The 12,298-nt window shown below is 40.6% G+C and overlaps 1 protein-coding gene across 6 annotated transcripts in view; it reads left to right on the forward strand.

Moving 5' to 3' along the window:
* Positions 1–12,298, forward strand: part of SH2D4A (SH2 domain containing 4A) — a 71,107-nt gene that overhangs the window by 27,405 nt on the left and 31,404 nt on the right. For 5 of the 6 annotated variants that reach the window (XM_038559860.1, XM_038559861.1, XM_038559859.1 and 2 more), the window contains exon 5: positions 8,658–8,738. The exons of the other annotated variant lie outside the window; for it this stretch is intronic. In XM_038559860.1, coding sequence (XP_038415788.1) covers positions 8,658–8,738 — 81 coding nt within the window. The remainder of the gene's footprint in view (positions 1–8,657; positions 8,739–12,298) is intronic. 6 annotated transcript variants of the gene reach the window in all.

Below are 12,298 nucleotides of genomic sequence, written 5' to 3' on the forward strand. Positions count from 1 at the left end.
TTGTAAACTTGACATTGACATTGTGGTGGTAGTCAGTTATATTTATAAGTGTTATTCTAACTCACAGCTTTGTGTTCCCATTAGTAAATAGTAGTGAAGGAACACTCTGTAAAACTACTTTCAGACATGACGAGAGACTTCCACTCAGGTTTCTTCCATACATCCCCTCCGAACCAAAAAGTTAAGCTTGCTCTCTACTCAGAAACCAACAGTTGTCTAAAACCAGATTTTAAAAAGGAGAGACTCAGAGGCAAGATACTAAGATCAGGACCACTTCTTTGAAAGAATAGAACAGAATATGCTGAGTTGTTTTTGGACTCCTGTTCTTCTCCAGGTGCTACTTGTAGAGCAATCAAAGTCTTGCGTTATATATGTGGTTTGTGCTTTTTGTAAGGAGTGAACTGTAATACTAAATCACGGTTCCTTAGGTTATTTAATCGGAGGTGAGGACTAAAGCTAGCTGAGTAGGCAGGGTGGAGGAGTCTGCACCCCACCCCGGAGTAGGTGGTGGTGGAACCATGGGCATGGTAGGACCATGTTGGCGTTGCCTGGCTCTTATCTGCAGACAGTCATATCATCAAGCCCTGAAGGGAATTGGGTTCACATTTATAATAAGAAGCCCCAGTGCAAACAGAATGGAAAAATGTATTCCTGAAATGCAAACTAGAATTTTAAGGATTGAACTGGATGTGTCAAATAACAAAAAGTAAAATTGAGCAATTTTTGAAGATCTAACTGCCTTTATTAATTGGTTCATGAATTGGACAGCATTTAGCAAATAGAGGGGAACTCCAAAGGGCTATCAAAAAGGAGAGTTAGAGAGGGACTGGAGAAAAGGAAATGAGTAGCAAAGAATCCATTGTTTTAGGCAAGGTTGCCCTCCTAAGAGGAACAGAAGTGGTCTATCAGTAAAATTCCTCATGCTGACCAGGAAATTCCCATGTGGGCTGTTGAAAGGTCACATTTCTGGGGAGTTGAAAGTGCAGTTAGGTTAGGTATTAAGTCTTAGTTTACTGACTTGGAGCTTCAACATAAATGACACCATTTTGGGCCCTTGTGGCTTTCTTTTCAACCGATGTGAAGGAAACTGAGAGATAATCCCAAACCTATAACTGTGTCCGTTGATGTATATTTCCCTCTCATATACCTGCAGGAAGCATTTTAATGTTGTTGTTGTGAGAGACAAAGTATTGGGGGGATTTGTTGTGCTCATTTTATTAATTCCAAAGTAGAGCCGTAATTGGAAAGTTACACGATTACCCAAGTAGTTTCCGTGTAACTGTAATAGAATTTCATGGTAGTCTATAGAATAACATTTTTTTAAAAGATTTTTATTTATTCGGGATCCCTGGGTGGCGCAGCGGTTTGGTGCCTGCCTTTGGCCCGGGGCGCGATCCTGGAGACCCGGGATCGAATCCCACGTCGGGCTCCCTGCATGGAGCCTGCTTCTCCCTCTGCCCTGTGTCTCTGCCTCTCTGTCTCTGTGTGACTATCATGAATAAATAAATAAAATCTTTAAAAAAATAAAAATAAATTAAAAAAAAGATTTTTATTTATTCATGAGACACACACACACACACACACACACACACAGAGAGATTGGCAGAGAAAGGCAGAGGGAGAAGCTGACTCCACACAGGGAGCCCGATGTGGGATTTGATCCCGGGACTCCAGGATTACGCCTTGGGCCGAAGGCAGTGCCAAACTGCTGAGCCACCCAGGGATCCCCTAGAATAACATTTTGTATAAGATAGAATTACAAAGTCCTAGAGCCTTAGACGCCATTTAAGCTGCTATGTTTTTAAAAGCACTATGTTGTATAAAATGGTTAATATAAAGTAAATGACAAGAGAGAAAAACATTTCTAGTCTTGAGAATTGCACAGTACAAAGTTAGTAACACAACTTTATTTTGCATGATGTTTACAGTAATTCACTCATCCAACTCACTAGAAGTAGTGTGCCAAGAAGAAATCATGGAATCCTGAGTCCAGATACATGAGGTCCTGCTGACTCATTTAACCTGTCCGGGGCTCCATTTCCTTACCTAAACAATAGCGGTTATAATAGCTACTACATATCACTGGGTTGGATATGAGAACAATCCAAATGAAGCAATAAATACTGAAGTGCTTTATATGGTATTATGTATGATATAAATATTACTTTCTATCACTTATAGTTAGGTTCCTCTATTCCTATGTGCCAAGACTTCCCACAACCATCATGCTTTTAAGACTCTGTCTATTCTCTCAACAGTCCTTTATTACTTTATCCTTACACTTTATATTGAATGATTACTTTATTTCCCTTGCTTATTATCTTCTTTTCGTTTTTCATGGAACATATATCAGGTGTGTTCCTGGTGAGACAGTGAGGGTGGCCTTTGAAACTCTTTCACATCTGAAATGCTTTGCCCTAACAGCCCTTACCAGTTCTGCATTATCTGATTTTCTGAGCCTGTCCCTGCCCAGTGCTGCTGTTTGCACATTGCTTTGAGAGTTCCAGTGGAAGTGGACAGATGTTCATCCAGTATGACAGTTCGTTGCTCTAATCTGTGTAAAATAAACTCAGACAATGTGTTATTTAAAGATGTACCATAAAACAACACACCACATTAGAGTCTGCTGTACAGGCTACACAGTAGTCCCTGTGCAGAAATTTTACTAGGAACAGTGTTAGCAAATAGGGAAAGGACTCCCTAGGTCTCCATTGTCCTAATTCATGTTAGAGAAAAATCATTCCATAGGGACTATGTACCATATTTTCACCAGTAAAATTGATTGTTCTGTTTTTCATCTTGTTAGTCTATTGGCTTTTGGAAGGTATCTCCACTCTATATTATTCTCCCTTTGTAACTTTATCAAGGCAGTTTCATTATTCTCCTCTCTTACTATTCTAGAAAGAAAAAGCTAAATCTCAGTATGCTCAAATGCTTAATATTATAGTCATCATTGGGAAATTTTGTTTAAAATGGCTGGAAATAGGATGATCTGATTATTCCAGTAACCTGATTAATGAACTAGGTGAGTTACAGGCCATTGATTTTCAGAGAATTTTAATATTAAAACAAGGTAGAATATTTTTTAATGATTGAGAAAGTATTTTGTGAATTTATGGTGAGTTCATTTATGCACCAAATATTACTGAAGCCCTTTACTAAATACCAGTCACTTTTCTATTTGCTGAGGCCCTGGATATCAGTGAATTAAGCTGACGTGCTCTTTTGCCTTCATGAAGGTTATTATTCTAACCTGTGGTCCATTAAGGAATACCATGGATGTAAGAGGTGTAAGAACAGGATAGCTAAATACTTACCCTACTATTCTGTTTTCAAAAGTAAATTCTTGGTTTTAATCTGTTAATTCATCATTTTCATTTTCACTATAAAAATTGGGTGCTAAAATTTTTCTGTTTATTGGAGCTTTCTGGTTTATTTTGAATTAATAAAATTGCATAGCCTGACTTTAAACAGAGTGAATATTAAATTAAAAGCCAGAACAAATTATTTTTCAAATCACATTTTAAAAATGAATATAAGGGGCAGCCTGGGTGGGCTCAGTGGTTTAGCACCGCCTTTAGTCCAGGGCCTGATCCTGGAGACCCAGGGATCGAGTCCCATGTCAGGCTCCCTTGCATGGAGCCTGCTTCTCTCTCTGCCTGTGTCTCTGCCTCTCTCTCTCTCTCTCTCTCTCTCTCTGTGTTTCTTATGAATAAATAAATAAATAAAATCTTAAAAAAAGTAAATATAATTAGAATAATCCTTATAGGACACATAGTCTCTGGGGGAAATATAATTTGTAATCATGTAATACTGATGTTGCTATAGCATCTTTTGATAATCCAGTCGCTTATATAAATTTGAACTGTCATACTTTTAAGTTTAATGATAATTAATATATACTTATTATACAGACACACACACACACACACACACACACACACACACACCATATACCCTTTGGTCAATACCGATGGGCTCCACTCCCAGATCTAATTGGTCCTGCATTGACTAGAGGGGACCATTCTGACTCGGCATCTGTAGAAAGTCCACTAGCTCTTGATGGCACTGGCTTTCAAATTTTCACTTTATTTTGTGGAGTTTTTGTATAAATATTGTGGCAGTTTTTATTTTTAAATAAACAAAATATGAAGCAGGTAAGATTGCTTTAACTGTGCCCACAGAGTTTCAGCAGCTACCAAAGCATCTATAGTGTAGCAATTGGGAGGTGGCTGCAGAGGCTTGTATGCATGAGAGCAAATGTATGTTCTCTCCGGAACACCCCATGAAGGAGCAAGCTGTAGACACGGCCTTCAGTGTCTGATTTCCTCCATATTAGTAGGTCAGTTTACCTCTTTGGTAAAGGGACAGTACCTTGACAGTCTTATAGGGTTGATAATGAGGGTCAAATGATATATTGGACTTGAAAGCACTTTGAAATCATGCAGGTAGGTGGGAGTTTTCCTCTCTTTCTCATTACAAACAGGAATAACTAAAGAGTATATTTCCTGGAACACAGCAGCATATGAAAATTTCAGAGGGGGCCTGGTACGCAATCTAGGAAACCTCTCCATCTTCATTCTGGGAATGCTCAGAGTGGCAACAGCATCCCTGAGGTTATCTCCATTTGATATTGACATCATTAATCATCACTTTTTGAGCCAATAATCTTGTTTTGTTTTTTAATAAAGGAAATCTCTTTGGGATCATACTATTTTTTGTCTATTACACTGAACTTGTGTCCCATGGATTTGTAGAACGAACATGTAAATGTGTCTGAATGAACCTAATCTATACAAGTGTTGATTAGTTTTCCATATTATTTTAGCACTTTGGAATAATGGCAGATCTTGGCGCACATTGAAAATTAGAATTTTTACAAATGTGGTTCTTAGTATATGTGGATAGTTTTAGAGTGTGCAATATATTTTAGATGTATAGAAGTGCTTCAGAAGACGTACTGGGCGATTGTTAACTGGGTGGTTGCTAAACTAATTGAAATCATTTATGCTCACTCTTCTACTCAAGAACCAGCTTTGAGCTTTGGTATACTGAAAACAGAACCTCAAACTTCGGACAAAGAAAGGAAGGCAACTCTGACTGGCACCAGCAGATGGTGCCGATGGTCATAGTCTTTCCTTCATCCCCAGCGTCACATCCATTTCATCGTCTGGTTAGTGTGTCTGTGCTTAGTTTTGGATTATCTTAATAAGAATATTAATAACCTCATCATTTCTGATAAGTGCAAAAGCAGCGAGAATGTTGAAATGCTGGCATCAGGGAGGAAAAATTTCCTGTCTTTCAAGGTCCTCCAGGCCAGGCTAAGAATCAAATTGACACAAGATAGATTAACAGGAGAAAATCAAATTTAATTTCATATGTATGGGAAACCCACATACACGGAAATTCCAAAGATAGTCAAGTAAAATAAGATATATGTATCATCCTGAACTAAAGAGAAAGAGGCTAGGGGTCTGGGACTTAAAGGGAAGGAATGCAGTTCACAGGAAGTGAAAAGGAGTGAATGTTTGGTGAACAAATGTTTACTGGTCCACTCAGAAAGAATGGGACATAGGGGACTTTGATCAGACAGGCTTGGCTGGGTTCTTCGTTTCTGCTGTATCTCATTCGCAGTATGATGTAGTTGTCTGTAGCAATGGTTCTCTTTCTGGAGCAGGTCCTCTGTCTAAATTCTTTTAGGCATTTGCAGGTGAGGAGTTAAAGAGCTTTTCCTGAATACATTGTGGGTTGATAACTTTTAACTCAACAAGAATCTGCATGCCAAAGTGGTCCATCTTGGGGTAGCTTGCCCTTGGTGATAGAAAAAAATTAAGATCATAAAAAAAAGCAAATGTTGAGAAAATAGTGTTGTATGTGTGTATAGGATGAATCATTCAGTTGAACAAATAATTCTATGGGACAAAGAACTCAGAGTACATGTGAAGTGTTATATCTGTGACAGTAATTGGCATGTGATAGGAGGAAAAACATTTGGCAAAGTAGAATATATGTTAGAAGAGACGTGTCAGATGCCTGTTAGTCTGATGCTAATTCAGGAGACAACTGAGACTTTGTTGAGAGCTGAAAGGCTGAGCGTGGTGGAGGTGCCACTGGCAAATCATTGGTCCCAAGCTCTGCTGGCTGCATGTGTCCAGGTCCTGTGACAAGCCAGTGGAGAGGCTGAGTGTGTAGCTACTGTAGCTGGAAATTTAATCTACAATGCTTGAGGAGGCAAGGGTGGGGGGTTACCTGCCTAATTTTCAACATAGCAGAAACTGATCCTTTTTGCAAAATGATGCCCCACACATCTTATATTATTGAAGAAAGGGAGAGTGAGCCTGTTTTTAAAGCTCACATTCCTTATGGTGGAAATTTATTCAGAGACTGCAAGTCAAAGCCCTTTTTAAACAGATATACACAGAACCTATTGGAACAATTCTGACCCGTTCATAAATTAGGATGAATTAGAATGGTTACTGTAGTTTATTTGTTTGTTTTAAGATTTTATTTATTTATTTGACAGAGAGGGAGCACACACAAGTAGGCAGAGTGGCAGGCAGAGGGAGAGGGAGGGGCAGGCTCCCCCCTGAGCAGGGAGCCTGATGTGGGGCTCGATCCCAGGACCTTGAGACATGACCTGAGCCAAGGCAGCTGCTTAACTGACTGAGCCACCCAGGAGCCCCTACTGTACTGTTTTGGATGCAAAGCAATTATGTATCCTTTTATAATATTAAAATAAACAGCAAGTCAGAATATGGTAGGTTGCAGTTGTGAAACCTATAGGATCTATTATTTTGCCAAGAAATAAGCATAATGAAACTTTTTAAAAAAAAAAATATTTATTTATTTATTCATGAGAGACACAGAGAGACACAGACACAGGCAGAAGGAGAAGCAGACTCCATGAAGGGAGCCCAATATGGGACTCGATCCCAGGACCCCAGGATCACAACCTGGGCGGAAGACAGATGCTCAACCACTGAGCCACCCAGGCATCCCACATAAAGAAACTTGATCTACAACTCATTTCCTATCATTACAGTGTTGATATAGTGGAAAAGTATAAACTCAAGCCAGCTGTGTGATGGCTGCAAGGTACACAGCTCCTCTGAGATTCAGTTTCTTCCTCTGATAATTGGGCACTGTGTTACCGATCCATCAGAGATGTTGTGAGGAATAAAATCACATTTAGTGATTTTATTTATCACACTAACACAGTGCCTCATCATACTGGGCCTTCAGTGACTAGTGGCCATCAGTGGAAGTAACATTAATAGTAAGAAATCCCAGCAGAGGATTTTAAGGGTGCCACCAGCAATTGCTGTGGCCAGTTTTATTAACTAAGATGAATGAAACTTTTGTAACAAATAGCCCAAAAATGCAATGGTCAAACACAATGGAAGTTCATCTTTCTCCCTTAAAACATCCAGGATGGGTTCTGGTTCAGGAGGGAGAGGTTCACTCCCCTCTGTAGAGTCAAGTAGGGACTCAGGCTTTTGATGGCTTTCCTGTCTTCAGCAGCAGTGTGACTGTGATCACCATTCTAGCCCAGAGGAAGGAGGAAGTGGCCTAGAGGCATGTGTGAAGGAGGTTTTAAGGGCTAGAATAAAAGTGGCAAATACCAGTTTTTACTTACATTATATCAGAGATAACTTATTCCCCTGGGCACACCTAACTGCTAGGGCAGCTGGGAAATGCAGTGTAGCTACTGTGGAAAAGAGGGCAAAATAGTAATGACTCTACAGTATCCTCTGTGCTCCACACTGAATCTTGGTAAGTAAATGTACCGACATTTTCTGAACGATACCAAAATTCAGGAGTGAGTGTTCAGTCACAAGACACATAAATCCTGGTAATAAAGGTGCAGGTGGCTCTATTAAGCTGTCTAGGGCATGTGGCTTTTCATGCTGGGACTTGGCCCAGACTCTGCACTCAGGCCAGGGCCAGAGTGAGGGGGTCACGGGTAGCTGACCTGGTCTACAGAGGCACTCGGTGTGATATGCCAGCTCTGTTGCAATGCCAGAGCAGTTGGCATGTGGCGGGCAGGAGTGACACTAGGGAATCCAGGCGATGGATCTGGGAACCCCATGGTCAGAAATTGCCTCCTGGGAAATCCATCTCTCCAGCAGTAGTAACCCAGACACTGGGCTGGCTAACAGGGATGGAGAGGGAGTGCAACCAGGCAGGGAATATGGGCTGGCTCACAGGCAGGCACCAGTCATGCTTCTGGTCCTAGCCAGGGAGCGAGGCATATGCAGTGAGATGGCAGCGACTAAGTGTTTCTCTGATCTGACCTAAAACGGGATGACATAGAGCAGGGATAGAGAGAAAAAGAGAATTTAAATGAAGGGATAATGGTGATGTCTTGAAGTCATTCAGGGGCCCTGGGGCCAGCTGGGAACAAAATACAGAAACCCACTCATCATGACCAAACCACCTCAGGGTCCCTACTGAGTAGGGAAGCTGAGGCTTCACATACCTACTGCCTCAGTCATTACCGCTCAGGAACTCAGGTGCTGGAGGGACACGTTGGTGCCTCTACCTATGGGGGGAAGCAGGTTAAGGGACATTGAGTCCAGGGAAGCATTAACAGATTATCTGCTGAAATTACATTGTAGCTCTAAATGGTATAAAAATGTGTTTCATTTAATTTTTAGTCACTCTCCAGTTCCTCAAGAAATATTCAACAAATGTTGGCAGATTCTATCAATCGTATGAAGGCATATGGATTTCACCAGGTAAAGACTTAAATTCTGTCTTCACGGGGCTAAATTCATAGCCATTTCCACTAATATTTCACAAACTGCTATATTAGTCTCATGCAGAAATGAAAGCAGCAGAATGTGAAATCTGTCTTTAAAAGCTTGTGAACATAGCTATTCATTTTTACCTGTTTGTCTGGAGTTGCAAAAGTCTTGAGGATTGTGGAAAGAACAGCTGCCAAGACATATCTGCTAAACTCCTCACAGAAGATCTAAAACAGACAACATCCTGGGCTACAGTGAACACGGAGGGAACACTGATTTCAGAGAGCAATAAACGAAGCATTTAGCTTGGCAGAAATCTGAATTCATATTAAGTTCTTTGTGTGTTCCTTGTTTCTGGGAGGTTGACCCTTTCCGATGAGCAGCCTCTTGTGCCATCCAGGCCCACTGTGCCAGGAGCTCCTTGGGCACTCAAATCTCTCCTCTCACACATCCATCCAGGTATCATTCTCCCTATAGATACAGTTTATAGGGCATGGTGTTTCCTCCACCATGCTAGGCCATGACCATTGGCCCATTGCATTGACCATGCCTCATGATAAATGGGGCATGACAGGCAGTTGGAGACCATCGTAGGATTTGACCTGCAGAAAGTTTGAAAAAGTAGTATAAGATATGAGACTGTGAAGAGAAGGTTCTGAGTGACTACAGACCTGAGATGGAGCCATGGTGGAGGCCTCTGTTCCAGCAGACAGTGCCATCGATTCCCTGACTGGTCTGCAGGGATGTGCATGAACTGGGATAGTTTGCATGGAGACTTAGTGAAACTATGATGAATTTTTGCAGTGTAGTCCAGTGTGCATACTGCTGGCATAATAGGTACCTTTCTAAAACAGCAGCAATAAAGCATCTAAAGGAAAATTTCAGTAAATCTGAAATTTTGTGTTCAAAATTTCATCTTAAATGATAGAAAGACAAAGGGTTTATATGTTTATTCAACCAACTGTCTGTTGAGTTTCTCCTATGTGCTAGGCACTGTTACAGGGACTACAAACACAGCAAAGCATAAAATCCCTGCCCTCAGGAAGCCTGTATTCAATGAGGGAGACAGACAACAAACACATCTATGAAGTCAGATGATCATAAGCTCTGTGGAGAAAAATAGTGCAGGATGAAGGAGCTGAGGAATGCTGGGACGTTGGGAATTGGCTTTTTATAGAGGTGGTCAGAGAAGGCTACTCTGAGAAGGCACTATCAGAGTAGAGACCTGAAGGAATGAGGGAGGGAGCTATGCGGATCGCAAGGGGAAATTATGTTCCAGGCAGAGGCAACAGCAAGTATGAAGGCTCGCTGGACATGGTCAGGGAATGGCAGAGATGTCGGTGAAAGAGAAGGGAGACTAGAGCTGAGAAATCATGGAGACCCCTGTAGGGAAATCATGCAGACCCTGGGATCTTGGTGTTCTGTCAAGCCATGATGAAAGATGAGATCATCTAGAGAGTGAGTCTTGATGGAAAAGAGAAGAGGACCTGGGCTTTTTTGTCTCCAAAATAAGGGGGGTAGACTAGACCAGTGGTTATCAAGCATTTTTAGTTATGAGATAGGCAGATTTTCATCTGTCTTTACACTCTCTCAGGAGAATGGCCATAGCCATGGACCAATGCATTTCTTTTCTAACTTAAGAAATTATAGGGACGCCTGGGTGACTCAGTGGTTGAGTGTCTGCCTTTGGCTCGGGTTGTGATCCCGGGGTCCTGGGATCAAGTCATGCTTTGGGCTCCCCTTAGGGAGCCTGCTTCTCCCTCTGCCTGTGTGTCTGCCTCTCTGTGTGTCTCATCAATCAATAAACAAAATCTTAAAAAAATATTATATGGGAACTCAAGAGAATGGATGAACAGATAGATCACTCACCCATCTTCTCTATAGAACAAAGAATAAAACAGAGCCTTCCAATTTTGTAGGCAGTGGAGAGGATCTAATGAGGAAACTGGAGGGAACTATTTCTATTACAGGCTGGGATGGGAGGCTTTCTGTGGGAGATGTTTTGACATCAAACTACCCATCCCTGTGTTTAAACCTCAGTCAGTGGCTGTTTGGACCAGGGTCCATCCTCAGCTTTGCTGCTCCTTCAACCCCTCACCTGACTTTCCCATGCTTAGCTCACCATACCATCCTGGACCTACATGCTTCCTGCAAACATTTCTAAAAAGGAATTGGTGGTTTGGTTTCCTAAGCAGCGGATGTAAAGACCAATCTGTAAAGATTTTGTTCAAAGTAAATTTTCTGGAGGAATTCTTAGAGAAACTCATGACAAAGTCCTTAAGTTTTCCAGCTTCTTGGAATAAATGTAGTTGTCAGGGCTCATCTCATCCATTACTCTGTGAAACTCGTTAATTTGTTTTCTTTCCTTCTGTTCCCCATACAGAATGATACTGCAGGTTAAAAAGGAATATGATTTACTTGCTGTAGCACTCCCCAACATTTGATTGTCATCAACCACATACCACCTACATTATTAGGTACTGAATATTTCTCCTTCAGTGGAGTCACTTTGTAAACTTTTTGCTTTTCCTAAGCAACAATATTCATGCTGTCATGGTTTAATGTTATAGCTCTATTCTAATCATTTTAAATCATTTTAAAATATTCATGTGGAAGTTGAACAAAGTTCCACTTTTAAGTTTTTTTATGTTTAAACTTAGAAATTGCTAGCAGTACTTTTTATGTATTTCAGGTTTATAAATGGCTTCAGTTAGGTGACAGCAAATTTTAACAGTCACTTAAAACACCAAAAACTGTTTTTTTAGTTTTTGTAATATTGTAAACCAAGAGGGCTTAGCTCTAGGCAGAAAAAGAAAGTAAGAAAAAAAATACACAAAAGTTGAAAATAATAAGAACACAAAAGTTCAGTTACATCTGAAATGAAATACAGTGTATGAATTATCAGCTTTTACATTAACTGTGATTTATGACTTCCCACAATGGTTGAAAACAAGTTTCCCAACATCAAGGTTTATATTTTAGTTGAGGTGAAATAGTTTAACAGAAAGAGTGTCTTTAGTGTCTTTTACTATGGGAAAACATAAAAGAAAAAAAAACTGTCATTTTTAGGATGGAGAGCGAAGCATGGTCAGTCAGGCTTTTATACAACCTCTTAGCTTGTTTATCGAGGTGACCAAGGCTTTTATTTAGTTCACCAAGTGCTAAATTCTGTTTTCTAATAAGCACTCAAAAGGCAGTACCCAAATAAACAAAGTACTTTTTTTAAAAAAAGATTTTATTTATTTATTCATGAGAGACACAGAGAGAGAGAGAGGCAGAGACAGGCAGAGGGAGAAGCAGGCTCCATGCAGGAAGCCCAACATGGTACTTGATACCGGGTCTCCAGGATCATGACCTGGACTGAAGGCGGTGCTAAACCGCTGAGCCACCTGGGCTGCCCAACAAAGTACTTTTTAGGTCTAAGTGATCTGGTGTGTGTTTCTCTTTAGTTAAAAACTAGTTCCTTTAATGCCACGGAGCTGTTCACTTCAAAATGGCTAACACAGTAATTTTTATGTTATGTATGTTTTACAATAAAAAAAGCATATTTC

Source organism: Canis lupus, chromosome 16 (assembly GCF_011100685.1).
Source record: "Canis lupus familiaris isolate Mischka breed German Shepherd chromosome 16, alternate assembly UU_Cfam_GSD_1.0, whole genome shotgun sequence".
Lineage (NCBI taxonomy): Eukaryota > Metazoa > Chordata > Mammalia > Carnivora > Canidae > Canis > Canis lupus.